Source organism: Dermacentor albipictus, chromosome 2 (assembly GCF_038994185.2).
Source record: "Dermacentor albipictus isolate Rhodes 1998 colony chromosome 2, USDA_Dalb.pri_finalv2, whole genome shotgun sequence".
Taxonomy (NCBI): domain Eukaryota; kingdom Metazoa; phylum Arthropoda; class Arachnida; order Ixodida; family Ixodidae; genus Dermacentor; species Dermacentor albipictus.
The window spans coordinates 180,598,920-180,620,946 of record NC_091822.1 but is presented as its reverse complement, the minus strand read 5'-3'; the positions used below and the strand labels follow the sequence as shown (position 1 = coordinate 180,620,946).

The following is a 22,027-nucleotide window of genomic DNA, read 5'->3' as shown; positions in this document are numbered from 1 at the left end:
CTGTTCCCTGTTAAATTCATTTAGCTCTAGTTGTTCGGTATTCAAGTGAAGACTCAATATGTTCATAGGTGCAACTGTCAATATTCTTTTTTTCTTCCAAAACTTTCATTGCGCAATAAGCCACTGGTATTTTGTGCTTCACTGGGAGACAACATGGGTTATTCACGAACTCACATATGTGAAAAAACATTTGCTAGGATGCAGAGAAAAAGAAGCTTGCCGCAATTTTTATTTATTAAATGGAGTGTTCCACTCAATGGGGCAACTTTCGGCATGATTTTTGCTTGCATCATAATGTGCACTGAAAGTAACACTAATAAAATAGTACAGTTGGCAACTGATTTTCCGGACCTCGCGAGGACCAAAAGATAGTCGGGAAAATCGGTCTGAAATACTCATTCACCTGAAAAAAATAAAATTTATTAGGCTTGGAGCAGCGTTAAAGAATCTAATGCCCTGCCTCTTACTACACTTGGATGCGATCAGATTTGCTTGGATTTGAGAAAGAGTGACATCTCCGGCAAGGAAGTCAATGTTGGCGATCTCCGGCAGATCAAATACACAAGCCACATTTCTTCACACCACTTGGCTCCTGTGAAGGCGCACAAGATGCGGCAACGTCTCCAGGACATGCATGTTTTGTTGACACACCATGTAGAAATAGCAAATGAAACTTTAAAATAAATACATAAAAAGGATCCCCCATTAAGTGATTATGACAATAGTCTGACAGAAGAAAGGAAAAGAAGTGCCATCCCCTGGAGTGTTTTTTCAGCCAAGGAAGAGTGGGCATGACTTCCTAGACAGGAGGATGTCAGGTTCTCTCTACTGAAAGCATGGGCCTCCCAATCTTGGAGGCTATAAGAGCAGGCCACTAGAAGCCAAGCCAGTGGAAAATCCAACATGGTAGCCCCCAAGACTGGGTAGCATGGCACAGAATGAGTGATTTAGTCCAGAAAATTTAACTTTGGGGCCAAGATGCATCCGAAAAATGACTTGCAAAAATGCATTAGCTCTATGGGAACCCTGACAGTGCATTTATGTAGTCCTGAATATCCATCAAGTTAAAATTTTTGAAGAGTTGAAAAATCTGTCCACGACTGTATATTGAATCCCTTTTAAAACAGTATGCACAGTCAAACCATCATGTAATGAACCTCAATTAATGAAATTTGCAATGTAACAAATTATTTTCACTTCCCAATCTTAGTTGCCTTAAAAACAGTATTTTTCGGCAATTTAATGAAGTAATTTCGTGATAGTTTTGATTTAACAGTATTTTTGGTCATTGCATGCTTGTACTTGGAGCCTGTATTTCTAGTAAGTCTAGCAAAAAACTATAAAAATGTCGGCTGAGGCAAAAGTTACTTCGAGCGTCGTCCTGCATGAAAAGTTTGAGTGGCAGAACTGCCGTCATAGCGCAGGGGGGGCTAGAACGCCACCGTGCACGCAGACGCTCATAGCTCCGCTATTATGGCCCGACCTTCTTGCTTTTTATGTATATAAAGTGCTCACTAACAAGATACTATCGACCAGGAATGCTCTGGGAGTTTGTGGAGTTGTTTTTGATGCTACAACCTCGAAGTAACGAAAGTCACGATTTAAGTTTTTTACTGCAAGTACAATTTCGTTATTTCATAGTTTAACTGTACATTGACTTGTGGTTGTGAGAGATTACAGTATCATTGATTGTCTTTGTGCGTGCTATCGATAGACTAAGCAGGATTGACGCATGCTCAAAAATGTTCATAACATACATATGAAAGCCACTTGTGGGTATGTCCGAGTACAGAACTGCAGCACCTATTATAGTTGTCATGCATGTGTACAGAGTGTTACAAGCTCATGTTTTCTTCCTTTGTCACTTTTTTTTTTTCTTCATGGGTTGCATGTGCCTCCCTACATGCATACTCACAGGTGTTTTGCCCTTGTGTACCATGCAGTGCACTTTGGGACATAGAGACGGGCCAGCAGTGTACGTCATTCACGGGACACACTGGCGACGTCATGTCACTCTCCCTGTCACCGGACATGCGGACATTTGTCTCCGGGGCCTGTGATGCCTCCGCCAAGGTGCGTTGCTGTGCTTGTCGACCACATTTCGAGCTTTGTCTAGGGAAAGCAGGTTCTTTGAGATTTGCATTTAAATCAGTATAGTGTCACACAGGCATTTAGAAAATTTTTGCATTAATAGTCTGTTGACTCGCCAGCAAAGTAGGTGCCGCTACATGAGCAATGTGAACAGTTGCTTGGCACTATTGAAATATTCTAAGCCCTTCAAGTGGCTAATGTAGACAATCTGGTAAGCAGCGTGCCTACGTTAGAGAGCAGTAAGTGCTTTCAGAGAAAGAATAGCAAGAAACTATTTTGCGAAAGCATTTATTTTCCTGCGACAAGTGACAGTCATTCGCAATGAGAAAAACGCTGCTGCCAGCAGCCCCAATGTTGCTAGAGCACCCGAATAAAACAATTCCTTAAAATATGTGCGACAGTAGTGTAAATAAAGTTGGGACATTATTTCATCATTTCATTTGAAAGCCTTTCAGCAATAGAAATGTGCCTTTTACATACTTGGTGTAATTGTTAGGGCTGGTCGCTTTCGGTGATAAATGAACGGTTGTGATGGCTGCACCACGAACAGTTATGTATGACGTTGTCCACATGTTTTGATAAAAAACGTACTAACCGAGAAATTGTATGATCCAAAGTGACCAAAGAATTTGGCATGCTCAACTGTAGTCGACATCTTCGTAATGCGAACCTTTGCGTGAATCGTTGCAGCATTAGCTGAACTTGCACTGGGGCCTGGCTTCACAGCAAGCTTACATTTGCGCTCCTCGAATTTGGGCTGGGACAGCAGCAGACTTGTACATGTTAAAGAAAAAAGTGATTACAGTTACCAGTTACTCCCTCAGGAAAATAATTGAGCAATTACTACTAAAACGTAGTTGATTACTTTGCTTTCTTCCATACAATTATTAATGTTGCGGAAATACAGTAAATAGAACGAGCTGGCCTTCAGTGCTCCCGGTAGCGACAGTAAAAAAAGCTGAAAAATCATCCACAGATGATTCCCTGGCACCAACGTCCAAAGTGGCCTTTGCCATCAAGTCATAAAAGCGCCGTTTCAATTTGTTGGGCTACATCTGCATCTGATGAGCCTCCTCTTAGCGCCCTTCACTCGTTAGGCATTAAAGATTAATACTACGGCCACCAGCAGACGTTCACATTCCTTGAAAGGGCGGCCAAATCTTTTATGTAATTTATTATATAGCTGCATGTTATTCAACCTTAAAAATACTGTTTCGCGTCTTAGAATCGCAAAGATAGATGTATACTAAGATCTCGTTAATTCGAATTATCGACATTATCAAGAAAATAAACAAATGCTTACTACATGATGTTTTTTCATTTACTGAATGAATTAGCCAATCCTGTCTTTCTTTTTTACAAGAGCAGTGCAGAAGCTACAATTGTAAGCACGTGGCTGATTAGCACCCGCAGCAGCGAAGGCCTCGCAACTTTTTACAACGCGGGCATGCTGGGCGCCTTCATCTGAGACACTTTTTACTACCACGAGCACATACCGATTATTTTTTCACAAGTGAGCTGGTCACCGTCCATCGTGATGTAGCCAGTGCTCTTCGTCCCCGAAAGCTTGTCAAAATGAAACTACTGCCTGCCGCTGTTGATGTGATCATGGACGGCGACCTTGCGGTTCTAAAGATGCACGGCCGACGCATTCACCGAGTCGAAACAAAACTACCGTTTGCTGCAACTGGCAAAGAAACCATGGTCGCTATCGATACTAGCATGGATGGCTGCTATGCAGTTACGGAGGCACGTGGCCAGCGCACGTACAGAGTCAAAAAGAAGCTGTTTGCTGCAACCGCTGTGGACGAAACCACGGCCGCTATCAACTCGATTATGTATGGCATGATCATGAAGGCACTTGACCAACTTGGTGCTATGCACAATGGTAAACGCAAGAATAAAAGCTTTAGAGGCAAAACTAGGCATGAAGCTTTCTGTCGTTGCTGTCATTCAGAAAGAATTTTGACTGATAACTATGAAGATGGGGACTTCGTCGCTTAGTTTAGGTGGACGCCAATGACATTTTTGCTCTCTTCCCCGCCCCCCACATTTGCAGCACTCGCCGAGCTCCAAACGTTGTGCAATTTAACTGAGATGCGCCCAAATACGTCTGAATTAGCGAGAGTTTTATTGCATTAATTAATGCATACACCTGCCAGTACCAAAGGACGAATTCATATTAGATTTTTCGAATTAACAAGGTTTTACTGCATACGGGTCAGCTATATATAGATCGGAACGTATGCATTTAATGGCCAAAAAATTCTGTGTATAACAGAAGTCGTAGACTGCACTAGAGGAAGAACAATTGGGGCAGCAGCTCATATTGCCTATGACGGGCAGCTGAGAGTTTCCAGAAAGAAATTTATTATACAGTCGAACCCGACTATATTAAACCCATTTACAATGAGTTATCCTTGATATCAAATAATGTCTGAACACGGTATAGTTACAATGAATATGTATAGCAAAAGTTATGTTTACATCGAACAAAAATAGCAGTGACACTCCATATATGGAATGTCAAGCAGCAGCAAGTGGCCCCAGAAGTTGGCTTTTCCTAGCGGTGGCAGGGAAACCCGCCCACACACCCCCCCCCCCCCCCCCCCCCAAAAAAAGTTAAGCCCTTGCCCTTATCCTGGTATGATCCTGGCCCGCCTGCAGCACTTGCTTAGACAGTCAATCAGAGGCTCTTGTGCCCTTGTCGTGCCAGTGCGAGTGGTCTCACTGCTTTTCTTGTGTAATGTGTTTGCATTGTGTGGACCTTCTCCCGCAGTGTTGCTGTGATGGCTAGCGCGAAGCGGCAGAATTTTCCTTTCGCCGTGAAACTCGAAATCGTAAATTTAGTCAAACGCAATGAGAAGTCTGATGTCGCTGCGGCGTACAAGATTCCGAGAAGTACTCTCAGCACGATCTTGAAGAAAAAGGAGGAAATTAGGGCTAAAGAGCACAAATTCCAGTGCCCATGGCATCCGATGCTTATGCACTGCCATGTACAGCCGAATCTCGTTAATTCAAACTCGAAAGGCCCCGAAAATTTGTTCGAATTAAAGGAAGCTAATTGAATGGAGGACATACCTGCAGTGGCGCATGTGTGATGAACTAACATACGAGTGGGACGTTCCACGAGTATTGTTCACATGTATTTACCGATTACAGTCAACATCCGATTTTTGAGACCCCCTAGTGGCCACAAGAAAACGTCTGAAAATATGAATGCATGCCTTTTACTGCCTCCTAGGACTGAAATCATCACAGGCACGTCCGAAATTATTAGTCCGAAAAACACTTATTAGGTGTATCAGTGCTTGTACTATGATAGGAGATGGCGGCTGCAGCCGTGTATAATTAAAGGAAACATACCATGGGTCCCGTAACAATTGCCCCTTCTAACTTTTAGTATGCTTCACCGCGTAACAAAGCTGTATTGGGGTGAAGCTGACTTTCGGGAACCAGTATTATACAACGTGCCATGCTTTCGTGCTCCGAAGTTATTGGCGAAGATTACGAAGACAGAGTTGACACCATTAGTAACAGCGGCTTATTGATTCAACAAAATACATGGTACCGAACAACAAGGAGCTTGGTAACCAACGTCAAAGTTGCCACAGTGTGGCTACGGCTGCCAGCGGATGTTCTGGTTGGAGGCACCACCACGCGATTTGGTGCACTGTTGAGAGCCTTGTCGTAGCACACTGTGTTGAAATTAAGTCGCAAATTCTTGCGCATTTTAATTACCGGGCGTTTTGGCCCATTCAAGCACACAACTTTGATGGGATCATAGCGTCAGATCGAATTAAGTGTGTTCTAAATAACGAGATTTGACTGTATCAAGACGTTGGGGCGGCCGTATACATGTGGTTTATCTGGAACTGCTTCAGACGTGCTGGCTGCCACATGCCCAGTTATGACTCAGTAAATTCTGAGTGCGACGAAGTCATTGCTAGTGTTGCCAAAGTTTGGAGCGAGCTGTCAGAATGTCCGGAAGCCATTGACGGATAAACTGTCAACGAGTTTGTGAAAGCTGACATAGTATTGAGCACAAATGAAAGCAGATACAATGAGGGAAGCAACGACGATCCTTAGCCCACAATTGGTGCACTCGTGCCAGTTTTCTGGTACCTGAAGAGGAAAGCGAGTGTGTGCTGCCATATTCCCTCAACAAGGGCGGGCAAATACTGTGGGGAAGCTAGTATGGCAGGCGCTTACCTCTCTTGCTTACATGTTCCTTGCGCCTTTTCTTGTCCCCATGAGATATAGCGGCCAGATAATGCATCATGCGATCGCAGTTCGGTGATGTACTGAACGTTGGAGCCAAACTGCATTTCTGGGAATGTATTAACCAGTAAAACAGAAGCGTAACATTATTGGGTAATTTTTCGTGCTCTCGATCATGGTCGTTGGTGCTGAGGAATCGTACGAAATGGGATTGTATCAACAAGGTTCTACTGTAGTACGATATTGAAACATTTCACTGGCCATTAAGTTTGCTGTGTAGCAGCAGTACAACCTCTTCGAGATCGTAGCGCTTCAAAATTTGGGGGGCTATCGACTTGATAGCCGTTGAAAAGGACCTGTGTGACACTGGTATAACAAGGGCTGGCTCTCAATGACCCATTCTTTGTGATGGTACTAGTTGCTCTTTGTTGCTTGGGCTACTCGGAGAAGCTTCTTTCTTGGTTGAGCTGCATTTCGACCAAGTAATTGAGTAACCCTCACTCCACCACTTTATCTAGCAGGTGGGGCTGACCGCGATGGAAAATTAAAAGAAATTTTTTTTCCCACTTAGTTATGATGAACGGGCATCTTTTAGGACATTTAAACATTGAATTAATCAGTGTCGCATCATCCAGAAGTTGAGTGTCCTCGATAATCACTTTACTAATGGCAGGCCTGCTAGTGCATACTGTGCCAAGACAAGTGACATAATGACGAGTGCATTGTGTGCAATGGGTGTCCCAAGTTATCTACTTTTCAGTCTTCAGTGTAGCAGCTTGTAAAGGATACTTCAGGTATGGGTGCATTGAGGCCTCGTGGTTAGTCCTGAACGCCATGTCTGCAAGCTCAGCACTTGTTAGCAATGTATTTGTGCTAATGAATTTGTTGACAGTGCCGTCTGTTCTTGTTTTGTCCTGTGGAAACTGTTGCACCACTTGTTTTAAGTTTCCCTCCCTCTATTGTGCTTGCAGTTATGGGATGTCCGTGATGGCATGTGCAAGCAGACGTTTCCAGGCCATGAATCTGACATCAATGCAGTGACGGTGAGTGAAATTTATTCCCGAGTGCAGCTTAGTTTATTGCAGCATGTTGGCACAAATTATGGCATTGCAGAAACGAAGAATAGGCAGTGTGGGCACAGTAAACCCAGTTTTCAGTTCTTTATCTGCTGCTGCAGTGAAGTACTGTATTTACTCGAATCTAGGCCAGCTGCTATTCTAAGGTGACCTCCGAATGTCTGAAGCCAGAAAACATTAAAAATTTTACCTTGAATGTAGGCTGAGCAAAAATGTGAGGACAGCATTCGCAAAATGAAAACGGCATTTGTTTAATATGAACATGCCGAGCTCACTCTACGTTATCATTGTTGCTAGCCTCGTTGCTATGGCCCAGACCACACGCACGCAACCTCGTGTCCGCGCGCCCATGCATGCTCAGACAGTGCGACATGGCTCGCACACATCGAAATGTGGTGCGATCGGGGTGAACAGCTCCTATCTGTTATTGCGCGGTTATTTTCTTTATCGCTGTCATCTCCTCATTGCAGCACACTCAAAGCGTCTCCTGTTGCCTCCTCCAACGAAGGACATTTTTCTTGGCGATGCCAAAGTCCCACCCGGCTTCAACGTTTGACGATGCCTCTGCAGCTAGCACAACGTTTTGTTTGAAAGCGGCACTATTAGCCCCGAGAAAGAGGAATGGCGCCCTCTTGCGAGTGACGTCACGGCCAGGACGCCGCTCGCTCCGGCTCGCTCGGCTGCCGCGCGCGCTCGTTCCCTTCGTGTATGCTTAGGGTACAGGTGGCTCGAGCCGTACGTATTGAAGAATAAGTCGGCTTCTTTCAGCTGCAATACCTTAACCACAGTTTCTTCTTCAAAAGCGTGTGAGTCGAGAAACTTTGCGACTTGGATATCGCAAGCTAAGTAGCGTTAAAGGGGTCTACAAGTTTTTGCAATGCATATATGCGCCGTGTCTATCGGTAAGTTTTGACATAAAAAAGAATATCTGAAATTCAACGCGCGAATTTGTGTATGATGCTTCGCGAAACACTTAACATTCCTTCAGTATTTAGCTATGAGAGGTATTGCATTTTACGTGGAAGAAAAATTTGGTAATTGGCGTCAACATGTTATCCGATGTTAGAAAGACACTGCCCAGCGAAGCTGTCATCATGATTCCTATTACTCTGGTGTGTTGTTCTATTCAAATATGGCCATTCATTAATGCGTAAAAAAAATAGTTAGGCGCGCATTTCTTATGAAAATGTTTGCTGCTACTTTCATCCCCCTCTGAAACAGGCCTCCAAAAAACGAATTGCTCATGGCTGCTAACACGACGGCGTGTCATGTAGAGTATTTACATAGTTAATTCACAAACACCATAGTAGCAATCACCTGAGAGAAAAGTTTCGTTGTTTAGATCGACAGCCACTCAATTGAAAGTGATGGAATGTATCATAGCGGCCCTCAGTAGCCTTATCGACAATATGGCACACCCCTGATCACGTAACGGTAGCAATCGACTGTCCGTATGGCGAGGCACGCTATGTTCGCGAAACCCATCAGTTCACTTCAACTTCGAATTAAAACCATAAAGCATTTTTTTACAGCGCCAACTGGAATGGCTAAAGTATTCTCGAGCTACTACTACGCAGCTTAGATTGCCTACAAAAGGAAAATTCAAGCACCTTTTGTCTCACCATGTCTCGATCCAGCGTTATTTAATTATACAAACGGATAACTATTCGCTTCGTCGGTACATAAAAGAGAACCTTGCAGGCTAATTTAAGTTTGCTCCAATCCAATCGCAAACATTCATAAAGAAAGCACCACAAGCCTTGCATATACTTTCACTTGATTTCTGACCCTCCACAGAGGGAATTTCGATATCTTCAATATGTCCCATACTACTAGTCATTGACGCTTCGACTGCATGCTTTCTGGCTGCAGCTATGCGGTCCAGCAGGCATACTTCACTAAAAAAATTGGGCCGAGCAGCCTGTGTCAGTTTGCCAAACAGATTCGTCATGTATATTCCTCAAGCAACAAGCACCAGTAAATTTCTCGAGTGAGTTTGATTTGATTTGATTTATTAATTTCCATTTACAGACACACATGTACAGAGGAGTGGTAAATGGAGGTGGTTGAGGGAAAAAAGCCGCACAGACGCGGCTTGAGGTAATCTCACCCTCTTAGGTACAATATGGCTGCATGGGGTAACACATCAAGCGCCATATAAATTACATTTATATAGTGGCCATAAAACATTGCAGTTCTACAATATATGAAAGCACAGTGAAATATTTCCACGATAACAATGCAAAACACACTGCGGTATTGAAATAAATAAATGATATACACTTGGTAACATACACAAAAAAAGAGGAACATAACATGCATTATTAATCATTAACAAACGCGCTCTAAAGAGGTAAGTTGAACGTGTAGCATGGAAAAGGGAATATATATTGGTACATTCCTATTTGTACTCTGTAAATAGCTGTAAGCCTTCATTAACTTTACTTCAAATTTCCGCCGCTTAAAAAAAATAAACACGTGAAGAACCGCCTAATGTAGACAAGCAGTTAAAGAAGCAAGTGAGGTGTGTAGAATCTAAGCTCCAGTATTAGTTAAGTCACCGTGCTACTGCCGAGCGTTTCTGTGAGGAAATGCAAAAATTCGATATTATACCATGAACTACTCGTCGTGAGCAAACCTGTTTTAGCGGAATAAAATCAACGTAACTGCTGTAGAAGTCATATATAGCCAGCTTTGTGACATACTTGTTTGCACCGCGGCAGGTATGGTATCATAACTGGATTCCTATACGCTATGCTTTTGTGATTGTCTATCCGCGTATGAAAAACCCGCAATGGGCTGTTCTGCGTCGCTTCGGCTGGCACTGTAGCGTTGCCTTCGAGAGCTGCATTGCTGTCTAAGAAATTAGCTCTCTGAATAAATGTTCGCAAAGGAAGACGTCATAAAAATATATTTGAGACGACCACCATAAGTATACAAGCAGAGAGAATGAGGGCGAACAAACGAAAACACCGCAGAAAGCGCCCGTACAACGCACGAACTGTAGCAGACGACAGGCGCGAGTCCGTGCCCTGACGTCACGCGAGCGGCGCTCGCAGCGCCGCTCGTGTTCGTTCTCGGGGCTAATAGTGGCATAGCCTGTTTGGTTCTATGACGATAAAGCCATGCTATGGACCACGCCACACACCGATACGACATAGGCCAAAATAGTGACGTCATTCGTGTACTTCAGTTAGCTAATGGCGCGGCTGATAGTGACTGCGATACTGACTTTTCCCGGTAGTGCTAGCTATGCACGATATTTATCCTTTTCAGTTACAAACTGGCGCTTTCTTTTTTAATCCTTGAATCTAAGCCAACCTTTGAGTTTGGTATGATTACAGTCTATGCTCATTACAACGGACCTACATACAACAGGCTTTCGGATATAACTGGCCATATTTGAGCCTTAGTTTGTTCTACCTATTTTATTAATGCAACTAACTTCGCTTTAACGGACTGTGCTACAATGAACTACCGGCTACAACGGACAAAGTTAGCGGCAATTTGTTTCAAAATCGGGCGCATAAAATGTGTTTTTGCTGCGTTGACTCGAGCTGACAACTGACTTGCGAGGGTCAGCCAATGATTGCGGCTCAGTATCACACACTGCCTTTCGCACACGATGCACGAGGGAGGGGGGTTTTACTCCAGCAGCTGCTGCTGGAGTAGCGATCTGTGATGGGCACAAAGTGCTCATCTTCTCATTTCATTTTGGAGTAAAATTTTTCTGCGAATGTTGGAACCTTTCTTCGCAGCCCAACAAAATTCAGTTGCCTGCCTACCCAGCATTGTTCTTGCTTTGTGTGTGTGTGTGTGTGTGTGTGTGTTTGTTTGTTTGTTTGTGTGTGCACGCACTTAGCTTATACCCCAGAAACAACCTTGAGTGTAACACGGGATAGTAGGAAAATAGTAATGTTTCTACTTACAGCCAGCATCTGTAAGGGTGTGTGAATACACACTGGAACCCTGATTATACGATTTTGAGGGGACCATGCGAAACCGTTCTATAATAAAAAATACGAATATAGGTACAGACGAGACTACCTGAATAAGCCCACTGGATGAACCTGCACTGCTCCTAGGAAGGTAGATTAAATTATTATTTTTAAATATGACAACCTGGCATTTAATTGGGGGAAGTGGGAGCAAGTTTTTATTGTCACCTTTAAAAACATCATTTATATTTTTCTGGACGCCTTCCCAAGTGCAACGCGTCAGCTTCCTCTCGAGAGCTGCACAGTTTCATTTTCACGAAATTTCACGTTAGCCGGCACTGAAAGCATCCCCCACAAGTGTTTTTAGCGCTGTGCCAAGCTCATTTTCAGTGCCACGAGCACTATGGGTCGTATACTTCGAGGAGTTCGGAGCCGAGATGAGCTGTCTCGCAAAAGCGAGACTATCTCCGTAAGCAGTTGCACGAGATCATGTCACCTTCGAGCTTGTTTGAGATCAAGTACTTCTTGGGAGGCTACTCGGCCATTTCATTCGGTGACGGTACTAGGCCACTACAAGGTCCACAGCACCCTTCCGACCGGCCTTGCATTTAAAGAGGTCCTTCCGCAGCTCCTGCCATCTGCAAATCGTAGACATCAAGCCACTCAACCGTGGCAGAGTTTCCCCTCCTCCTCGTCCATCAAAATTGATCTCTCAAAGTGGGTGTCCATATTGAATGCATGAAAGACCATGGGGTTCTACTACCATAACCGTAACACAAGTACAGTGAAACTGGCGTCCATTCCAACCAAAAACAAGTTTTGACTTCAGTTGACTTGTCTACGATTGAATCGAAACGTAAAGGTACAGGTTTCCAGCGTAACCCTAAAAACCACGAAATTTAGGATATTTGCTCTAAAATAGTGAATTTTGCTATTCAAATGTAACGCGAATGAAGCTCGTTATCAGCCGGCTGCAATGTGTTCATGTGCCAGCCTGCGTCCGCTTAAGCTTTTTCTTTTCATCTTCTTCTCCCCCCCCCCTCCCCTTTTGAGACTATACCAGAGAGGCGTCAAACGAGGCGGGGTTGGCGTAACATTGCATCGTATAATCGAGGTGTTTCTTATACAGTCGCCGACTGATGTTCCGGACTCCAAAAATTCGGTTATGCTCGATTATTTGGTCTGCTTCACGGCACCGCCGTTCTCCCCATAGACCATAACATATAACTGCCGAAAGTTCGGACACCTTGCAACCTCTCGTCTGATTTTTCGGACACTCCTTGAGCCAACTCGATCGAGAGCACCATGAACCGACTCTGACCAGTGCATGGTTCGACTTGCTGAACGAAGCCTCCTTGCTGCCCCACGAAGTGGCGCTACTGCAAATTCCCACTCGTCATCGTTTCTGCCTGGTTTGATAGATTGGTTCTACAGCAGTTCCGGTTTCAGCTTAGTAAGCCATGTCAAGACAATCCAGCAACTGATTTGTTTCTTCGCACACGACGCTGCGAGTAGGCCACGTTTTTCGTTTGTACGACTGGTGTCGGCATGGTGGTGTTTTCTTTGTGTGCTTTGTCGAGATTCCGGTGATCCAACACGGCATACGGAAACATCGCGTCAAGTGTCTAATGAATGGCGCTGACAGTGCCCATGCAGACTGCGCTGGGGAATGCCGGCAAGCGGGTGCCGGGAGGCCTAAGATTTGTCGCCTTCCGATGTGCTCCCTACTGACGCGGAAAATGTTCTGCCGAGACCTGCGATTCCGGACACCGTCTCATTTCACAGTTTAACAGGTGCTGACACTGCTGTAATGACATGTGCAGAACTCGATGGCGAGATCATTAGTCAGGTTTCTGCTGCACTGCCGGACGATGACTCTTGAGTCGGAAGATGACGCACCATGTGCTACGCTGCCGTCGCATGTGGAGTGTGTACAAGCAGTGACTGTGCTTTCAGCCGCCTATAGTGACCGTAGGACCTTCTCCGAGATTCAGGCTTATCTAATTGCGCGTAAACCGAACAGCGTGCAATGGCGCATTCACGATTTTTTCAAGCCTACTGCCGAGCCCGTATAAGTGCGTGGAAATAAAGGATTTCATTTTTTTTTCTTGATCTGCTTTTTCGGACACCTGTTTATTTGGACATTTCCGCAGTCCCCGTGAGGTCCGAATAAACGGTCGGCGACTGTATTGCCGTATTTACATGACTGTAAGTTGACCCCCCATATTGTGTGAGAGGAGGAAAAAAAGCATACCCAAGGGCACATTCCATAACGAAAATTTATTAGTAGCTGGCATGATCGCTAGACTACTTGTCTTCACTTGCGCCATCGTCCGCACCGCACCGCGTCATCGTCTAGCGAAATTCCACATTTGGCAAACGACTGCACCACAACATCTTGTGGAACAGCAGCCCATACCAAATGCATCCAACCACACGCAGCCGTCAGAGTGGCTCTTTTGACAGGTCCGGTTGCCGTAAGTTCGTGGTCTTCTGCCGCCAGCTACTCGTACTCACAGTGGAGCAGGTCCTTGAAGGTCGAAGATCTGGGCTTGTTTCATGACCATGTTGCACTTCACTGGCAGGGACCGATCACACATTTCAGCGACATATGCCGCAAGCTAGGCCTACAGCTACGGAAAGCGTCCAGACTTCGGCCCGTGGGAAATTCTTCGCTTGCCATCACAGGTGAAAATTTTTCTTCGCTGGAGTCGCCACTCTCGCGCCACCCATACAGAAACATCGAACTTGCGGCCCGCTGCGCAGTGATTTGTTTCTTCGGCATAAAGGATTGCAGCTCTCTTGAACGCTGCTGTGAACAAGCGCCAAATGTTTAGTGGGCCTGGAGCACTCATGATGACTGAGGAAGCATGGAGGTAGCACGTAGCCGGCAGTTGAGTTGAATGCGTCAAGCTAAGAGCTACAGGGAAAGAGAAACACGTGAGCCGTGTCTGCTCTTCCGTGAACTTCCAACACTCCCTGCAAACGCCACCGTTCTGGGGGTGCCGCCGCAAATGGAACAGCGGCACTTCCATCCAATATCGACACCCCCCAATGAGTGTTGTGCTCTGTAAAACTCTAAAAAATGTTGAAAAACCCTTCCGAAAAGTGAACAAACGCGCAATATAGTGAAAACTACGGGTAGGGGCCATAGAGCAAACAAAGTTGTAACTACGTTGTAGCTCCCCTGATATTTGGTCTGTCTCGTGTTTTTGGCAGTGCCATGTTCTGATTTTGATTGTAAGTTGACCCCCCACTTCAGATTTTCAACATTAAAAAAAAAGAACAGCTCGACTTACAATCGTGTGAATACGATATTTATATGGGGGTTTTGCCAAGACCAAATAACTGTCGTAAAATGGATGTTGTTGCGTTAACGGCTGATGTATAATCATGTTTCCACTGTAGTAATTTTTGAGACTGAATGGAATAGTGCCAGAAGCAAATTAAATACAGCCAATGTCCAATTTTCCGGACACCTGATTATTCGGACATGTCCGGTAATTCACTACTTCGCAGCACTGTCAGGTGCCTCATAGGGCCAGTTGTACAAAAAAAAAAAACGGCTGAACTATTGTGTGCTTAAACTTTCCACCATCCAATTTTTTTGGACTTTTTACCCCTGACTGCAGGTCCAAAGCAGCATCGATCGCTGCCATTTTGATTATCTCGCAGCCTTGAACCTCCACTTTTGCATGCTGATCTGCAAGCCATGGCCAGCCGCGGCACCATGGCCACCGTATTGTATTGAAACCTCAAACTAGAACTGTCACACTTCAATCCGTTGGCAGCTGTAGCCAGCCGTAGCTATAGCCAGTCTTGTGTTTCACCACACGTTTTTTGGTTATCTTTGTGATAGGTCATGGCATCGTGTTGTGCTGCGGTGCGCTCTGTGATGTTCACTTTGAAGCTTGCAAATCCCTACTGTAGGCTGGCTGACAATGGAAAAGAAAGCCACCATGATCAAGCAAGTTGAAAGGGGCTGGTCACAAGCCAACGGGGCCACGGAGTTCGGAATTTTGAAGCAAACTGTTTGGGATTTCATGAAAAACAAGTTGAAGATTTTGGAAGTGGCCAGAAAGTTAACTGGGGCACAAAGAAAATGTGAGTCATGCTGTTTACCCAAAGCTTGAGGAGGCGCTCCTCGTGTGTCTAAATGCCATGATTGCGAAGTGAATCCCGATCTCGGGTTGCGTCTTGAAGCAAAAGGGAGGAGGCTCTTGCGCCTTAAATGACTGTCCTGAAATGAAATGATTGACCTGAAGCTCAATATGTGTGGGGAAAGCGACGCTATCGACCTGTTCAGTACAAGGCCAACAAGAAGGCCTGGATAACACAGCAGTTATTCAAAGTGTACATTCGCAAGTTGGGCAGAAGGTTCGAACAGCAGAATCGAAAAGTTCTGCTATTTGTGGCTGCTATTTGTGTTCTGCGTACTAAATACTTGTAATTTGACCCAACTTCTAACAATAAATTCTGATTCTGAATTCTGAAGTATGCTGCGTATGGCCAAATCAAAGACCTAAAGGCTATGCAGGTGGGATTTCTGTCGCCAAACACCATCAGTCCTGCAGCCGATGGACCAAGGCGTGATCCGTAACCTGAAGCTTCTATACAGGTCACGCGTGCTGAACCGCATGGTGCTTTGCTCAGGCAGCAGCAAAAGTTACACCATTGACCTTAGGTCTGCTGTCAGCATGCTTGCAGACTCGTGGAAGATAGTTATACAAGAGACTCTTTGCAACTTTTTCTGTTGCCATGCTGGCTTCACACTCAGCACCTGGATGGCTGACTCACCCGGAGAGAACTACAGTGTGTGTGATACATCTCCTTCCGTGAACTTTCTGTTTGGCAATCTGCGTGCCACTGGCGTTTTGATTCCAACCGAGAAAACTTTTGAAAGGTTTTGCCGAAAAAGATCGTGATCTTGAATCGATGAAGAAATCGTCCTTCAAGTGATGGTAGATTCGGATGATTTCGAGATTGAAAATGAAGAGTCAGCACCTGCACAGCTGACAAGCTCCAAGTTGACGCAAGAACTTATGATGCTGTCACCAGTGTACAGCAATGATGTGACCTTGGCTGAAATTGAAGCAAACATAAGCGCGTGCAAGCGGAACACCATGCAAAAGAGGGTCAACGATTTTTTTTGTACCACTAAGGCAACAACAGGCAGCATAGCACCGGCGACACTGGTGGCAGCCGCTGTTGCATTCTTATTTTTATAAGTGATGCTTTTCACAGCCACTGCAATGATGCATTGACAGAGTTGTGCAAACCCTATCCTCCGTCCTTTACCTTCTCCATCCGAAAAATACCTATTATTAGTGCGTTTCCTGCATGTATGTGATTTTTCGAACGTCTTTGCGCTCCCTTGGGAGTTGGCTAGTAGCTTTTCTGTAATGAACATCCTTTTTCACCATTAAAGTGACACTGTTCCTTCCTAGTGCTCAAAACGTTCAAAAGTTTTTTTAATATAATTTCACTGCATATTACGAAGCATGAATGAGGAATCTGAATGAGAAGTTTGTTGGCAAAACAAACACCTTCACTTTTTTGCACTACTTTCCGCAAACATAATAATGGCATGGTCAGTGATCACAGCAGAGGGGCCCCCAATTCTGAGATTTTTGATAAATCCGAATTGTGCTATTTAGCACTGAGAGATTTTTTTTTTTCTTTTTTTCATGGGGTAAGCGGAGAGCACGGAACCATGATTGTAAATAATCCTAGATGGCTAATATTAATCGAGGCCTCTGCTATGACACCTCTTCTAGCACTTGTGTTGCCTTGGGATGCAAAACACCATTGGCCAACAAAGCTTGCACGTTTTCCTCAGTCTTCTAAGGTGAACGCCATGTGACATTTCAGGTGTTCTTTTGCTGTAAGAGATGAAAATAATCAGTTGTAGCTGTAATGCCTTGTGCATCAGTGTTGATGGATCTGTAGACTAGGCAGTCTCAGTGACTGAAATTCCAGCTCCTTCAGGCAGCAATTCAAAACACTTGTGCTTCATGCGGCTCTACAAGCATTTTGTATGAATTTCTCACTCTTAAAGAAATTATTGTGAATGTTGTTTGAAACTTGGTGGGATCTATGCACACATGTGGCTACAAACATTTTATGGCACCAATTAGAAGCCACAAAATAGAACCATTAAGGTGGGTTTCTCTTGTCAAGCTCAGGAGCGCCTAGAGTTCTTTTAGAGCGCAGCTCTTTGGCGTCCGTTCCTGGGTTTCGCGTCGTCGTCGGCGTTGTAGTCGGCCTCGTAACCAGCTCCGCCCCCCTTTCATCCCCCCAGCGCTAGCAGCGACCGACTGATACCGCTGGATGCCGCTGACGCCGCTAGAGAGTCAAGATAACGTGACTGCATAGAACACCGTCGCCGCCATGCAGAAAGAGGAGGAAAGGGTCCCCCCCCCCCCCTGTTCTTGTGTGGCGGATAGGGTGCTCTTCAGTTGCCGACGCGCAGGTTATTTCACGTAGGCCCCGGCACGTCGACGAATACGTGACCACCTTCCCACGGCTAGACCTGGTTCTTAGCGCTGCGGAAGCGAGGGTATCATATTGTTTGTGTCGGCATCGGCGGCGTTGTCCCTGAAACCAACTCCGCAGCTGGGGTTGACTCACTATCCGCGTCAGCGGCATCAGTCAGTCGCTGCTATCTCTTCCCTCCTCCCTTTATCGTGTTGTCCGCTTGCTGCGCGCGCTTCTGCCCCCATCGCTGGGTGTACACGCCGCCCCCCTCTTCCTGCCAGTCTCCGGTTGTCAAAGCGCCGGCTCGAACTTAATTCCTTTCTTCGCTCCTCCTCCAATGCAACCCCTGTGCGGTGGCAATCAGAGAGCCAGATCGGTGGCGGCGGATCTGTATATGTGCACCGCCCGAGCCGAAATTGCCGCTGCCGTTCGCCCTGTGCGGTGGCTATTTTGCTGCGCTCAAATTTCGCATTAAGAAGTAACGTAATCGTCGGTAATTTTTTTATTATCATCATATACAGCAAAGCTGTATATGGCTAGGTTTCTGTGGATTTTGTTTTCCGTAAACAAAAACTATTATCGTCAGTGGCTCATAGCCCCGTAAGGTAGAGGCTACAAGTACTCATCAAAGTGAAGCGAATGTCGAAAACTGTCATTCTCAGTTGCTCGTGCCCCCGCAAAGCAGAGGCTACAACCACTCGGCAAAGTGCGTACCTTCTTTGGAATCACACATAGGACATACAGAACAGCATAGTTTGAGTAAACAACAAGCTCAGGAAAAGCATCCGAACCACATAATTAATAATAAGATGCTTGTGATAGCAATGCGAAGCACTTGATGCCCTCCCCAAACATTTCCCAGTAAAGATTACTGTTGCACGAGCTGCTGCGGCGACGCCAGCTTCCGACATGGGGCGTAACATCCCTAGACTTCCGTATATATAACCAGCCTAGCAGCTAATTTCAATGTTGTTGTAGCACTGCTGTGGGCGGTGGTGTGTTGTCAAATTTATGATTACTCCCATTCCTACCATTTCTCTAACATAGCACTACTACCATTACTCTAAAGCCATAAAGCATTGCATACCACCTTCAACAGTTGTGGTGGTTTTCAACAGCTTCGCTAGTCATCCACCTTCACAGAGTGGAATGGCTCATTAATTTTTATAAGTATTATTGTTCCTATTATCCAATTGTGGTGGTGCCCTTGGAAAGCAAAAAAAAAGGAAAATAAATTGCTTCTGCATGTTGTATGCATGGAAGCTGCCAACATGTTGCGTGCATGTACCCATGCAAAAGAAGTGCAGCATACCAGAACTTGAATTGATTTCTCTTGGTGTTGGCTTTCAGTTCTTCCCGAACGGCTATGCATTTGCGACGGGGTCGGACGACGCAACCTGCCGCCTGTTTGATATCCGGGCAGACCAGGAGCTGGCCATGTACTCGCATGACAACATCATCTGCGGCATCACCTCGGTGGCCTTCTCCAAGTCGGGCCGCTTGCTCTTGGCTGGCTATGACGACTTCAACTGCAACGTTTGGGACTCTATGAAGGCTGAGCGTGCAGGTGAGTGTCGGCGTCATTCGGCACTGTTAGTTCAGAAAGGGCTGGAAAAAGGAATAGGATTGAAACCTGTGTAAATGGAGTGCTCAAGTTAATTTGCCTGCGAAACATGCTGCGACAGCTGCTAAACTATTTGTGATTCATGAAAAGCACATTTTAAGTTTTTGTTTACTATACTCGTCTCTGGGCATTGACCTGAAAATGCTAAAGAGCCATTAATTTTGAAGTTTTTCTTCTAGCCGACGTAGAAACAGCAAAGGGTGCAAAATTGTGAGGCCTGCAAGTAGGTTTTGCTAACTTGCAGTCAAAAACATTCCCCACATCTCTTCCACAGCATAGTCCACCGAACCACGTTAGTTCCGTGCTTATAAACGGTTCACAGGAGCTTGTTTCTGTTTCTGGTTGCATGTTGAAGCACCCTGCAAATGGGAATTGAACATGCCCAGCAAGAACACTGGCAAAATGCTAGGCTAGGTAGTTAGTGCATTTTGCTAATTGCCGCCAAGTAAGTTTGCTGGAAGGGACAGCCATGTTTTATGCATCAAACAATGCTCCAATGCTTCTCTTCTTCCTTTTTCCTTTTTTTTGGTAATGTCTTATGGGCACAAAAAAGACTTTCTCGGTAAACAAGTTTGAACTGTATATCAGGATCACTGGAAGTAGTCTACGAAAGAGTCCCTGTGCTATCATTAAACACATTGGCAGCTTATGGGCACAGTAGTCAAAATGGCTTCAAAGCTTAGTGTTTGAGACATTCTTCTGAGTGAAATTAGACATGCACTTCTGAATGTGGGGCTTTGTTTCGAGGGGACTGAAAAAGCCTGCAAACACTGCAGTTTCTGGTTGACCCGGTTCTGATGCATCATTTCTTCTCTTCTGTGTGTATAGGTGTCTTGGCTGGTCATGACAACCGCGTGAGCTGCCTGGGCGTCACCGAAGACGGTATGGCAGTGGCCACTGGCTCCTGGGACAGTTTCCTCAAGATATGGAACTAGGGTGAAGACAGCAACAGCAGCACCAAGGGATGGGAGACGACGACGTTGAAAGGGGAAGAGAAAGAAGACTGGATCACCCCCCCTCCCTCCCCAGCCCTCCACTTGATTCTTCCCTGGCTCTGTTTTTACGGATGCTGCTCTTCCTTCTCCTTCACCCACTCACACCTCTCTGGCTCTAGGTGTACTACTCCAGTTTCGGTTTTCTTTCTCTCCCTCTGCGCCCAACTCTTGCTGCACACTTTCCCCCTCGGCCGCCTTCTCTTTGGTCGGTGCAGAAACTTAGTCGACTGGTCGGGCTCTCCTCCCACGGACAACTGGAAGCTGTTCTCTGGGCAACGTTTGCTGCCTTTGCGCACCTACCTGGCATGAGAATTTCCATACCACCGCTTTTTCCCACCACTTACATACCTGAGACGGAGGGAATGCTGGTAGGCAGTGAGTGGAGAGTGGAGGGAGGTGTAATGGCTCTTTCATTTACCAGCCAGTGTAACTATACTTCTTTCGTGGTGGGGAGAGGAGGATGGGGGGAGAGAGAGTCGTGTGCTGCTTCGTGTTGCACTGGACCAAGAAGCTCTTGTGCTTTTTCTTCCTTTCCATGTACAACTGCACTCCGTGCATCTTCTTTTTCTCAAAACAATTTCCTCTCCCCCTCCGTCTCTGCTCTCGTCACCCTTCTTTCCATCGGAACGTTGAAGTGGTGACTCTTCCAGTTAGGTCTGGCATTTCTGCGTGAGCATTCGTGGACAGTTTTCACTTCACCCTAAGGCTTCCCCCTCCTGCCTGGGACATGTCTTTTTTTTTTTTTTTTAAGAAAAAGAAAAGAGAGATGCCTTCTCTTCTTTCTCCAGCCCCTGACTGGTGGGGAGTGGTTACTTGGAACTCTGGCCATCTTGGTTTCTCTCTTTCTCGGTCCTTGTGATGCCATCCTTCCTGGACTGGCATCTGGGAGTGGGCCAAGGCCTCCCCCCTCCATTTTTGAATTGTGCGCATGCGAAACGAGTGTATGTGTGTGCGTGCAACGTATGAGTGAACAGCGTCAATGGAACAAAATATGCTGCTGCGTGTGAGTGGTGTGAATGTGTTCTGCGTCGTGGGGTACTAGGCTCTAGACTCCGAGTCGACTAAGCGAATCGCAATGTCTGATCAGCCTCCCAGAACCCCTGCGGCTGTTTTATTACCGAGTACAGTAGTGCTTGCTGACACGGAGAGATCATTCTCTTCCGTAGTTTTTCGAGAATGTGGATGGAAGGAGAGAGCGAGTTTGGGATTTTTTTTCCCCCTTCTTGTTGGGCACGCCAGTTTTTGTCAAGTCTCTAGTCACAGGTGTGTGAGCATCTGTCTCGTGCGTGCTCAAGCACAGAGAAACGCAGGGTTTCTTGTGGAACCCCTGTCTGCATACTTTTTTCTCTCCCCTCCCCCCCTCTGCCTTCCACCCCCAACCCTCAACACCTTGACTTTGGTGGGAGATGCGAGTTTTTACACTATTCCCTGTTCGGTTTATCTTAAATTGTTTTTGTCCACAATTGATTACTCGGCTTAAATTTGTTCTTATTTGGTGCCTTCGTTTGGAGCTTCTCTGGGGGGCTGCCAGAAGTTCAAATGCAGCCAGTTTGTGTTACAAAAGAGTTGCCAGTATGAAAAGTCTGGTAGGAAGACTGAAAAGAA

The 22,027-nt window shown here is 45.6% G+C and overlaps 1 protein-coding gene across 1 annotated transcript in view; it reads left to right on the top strand.

The window, feature by feature from the left end:
- The window catches only part of LOC135919326 (guanine nucleotide-binding protein G(I)/G(S)/G(T) subunit beta-1), a 60,201-nt gene extending 39,036 nt beyond the window's left edge, over positions 1-21,165 (top strand). Inside the window, exons 5-8 of the mRNA XM_065453076.2 lie at positions 1,944-2,073; positions 7,284-7,355; positions 19,154-19,370; positions 20,256-21,165. Coding sequence (XP_065309148.1) covers positions 1,944-2,073; positions 7,284-7,355; positions 19,154-19,370; positions 20,256-20,362 — 526 coding nt within the window. The 3' untranslated portion in view covers positions 20,363-21,165. The remainder of the gene's footprint in view (positions 1-1,943; positions 2,074-7,283; positions 7,356-19,153; positions 19,371-20,255) is intronic.
- Positions 21,166-22,027: the final 862 nt, after the last annotated feature.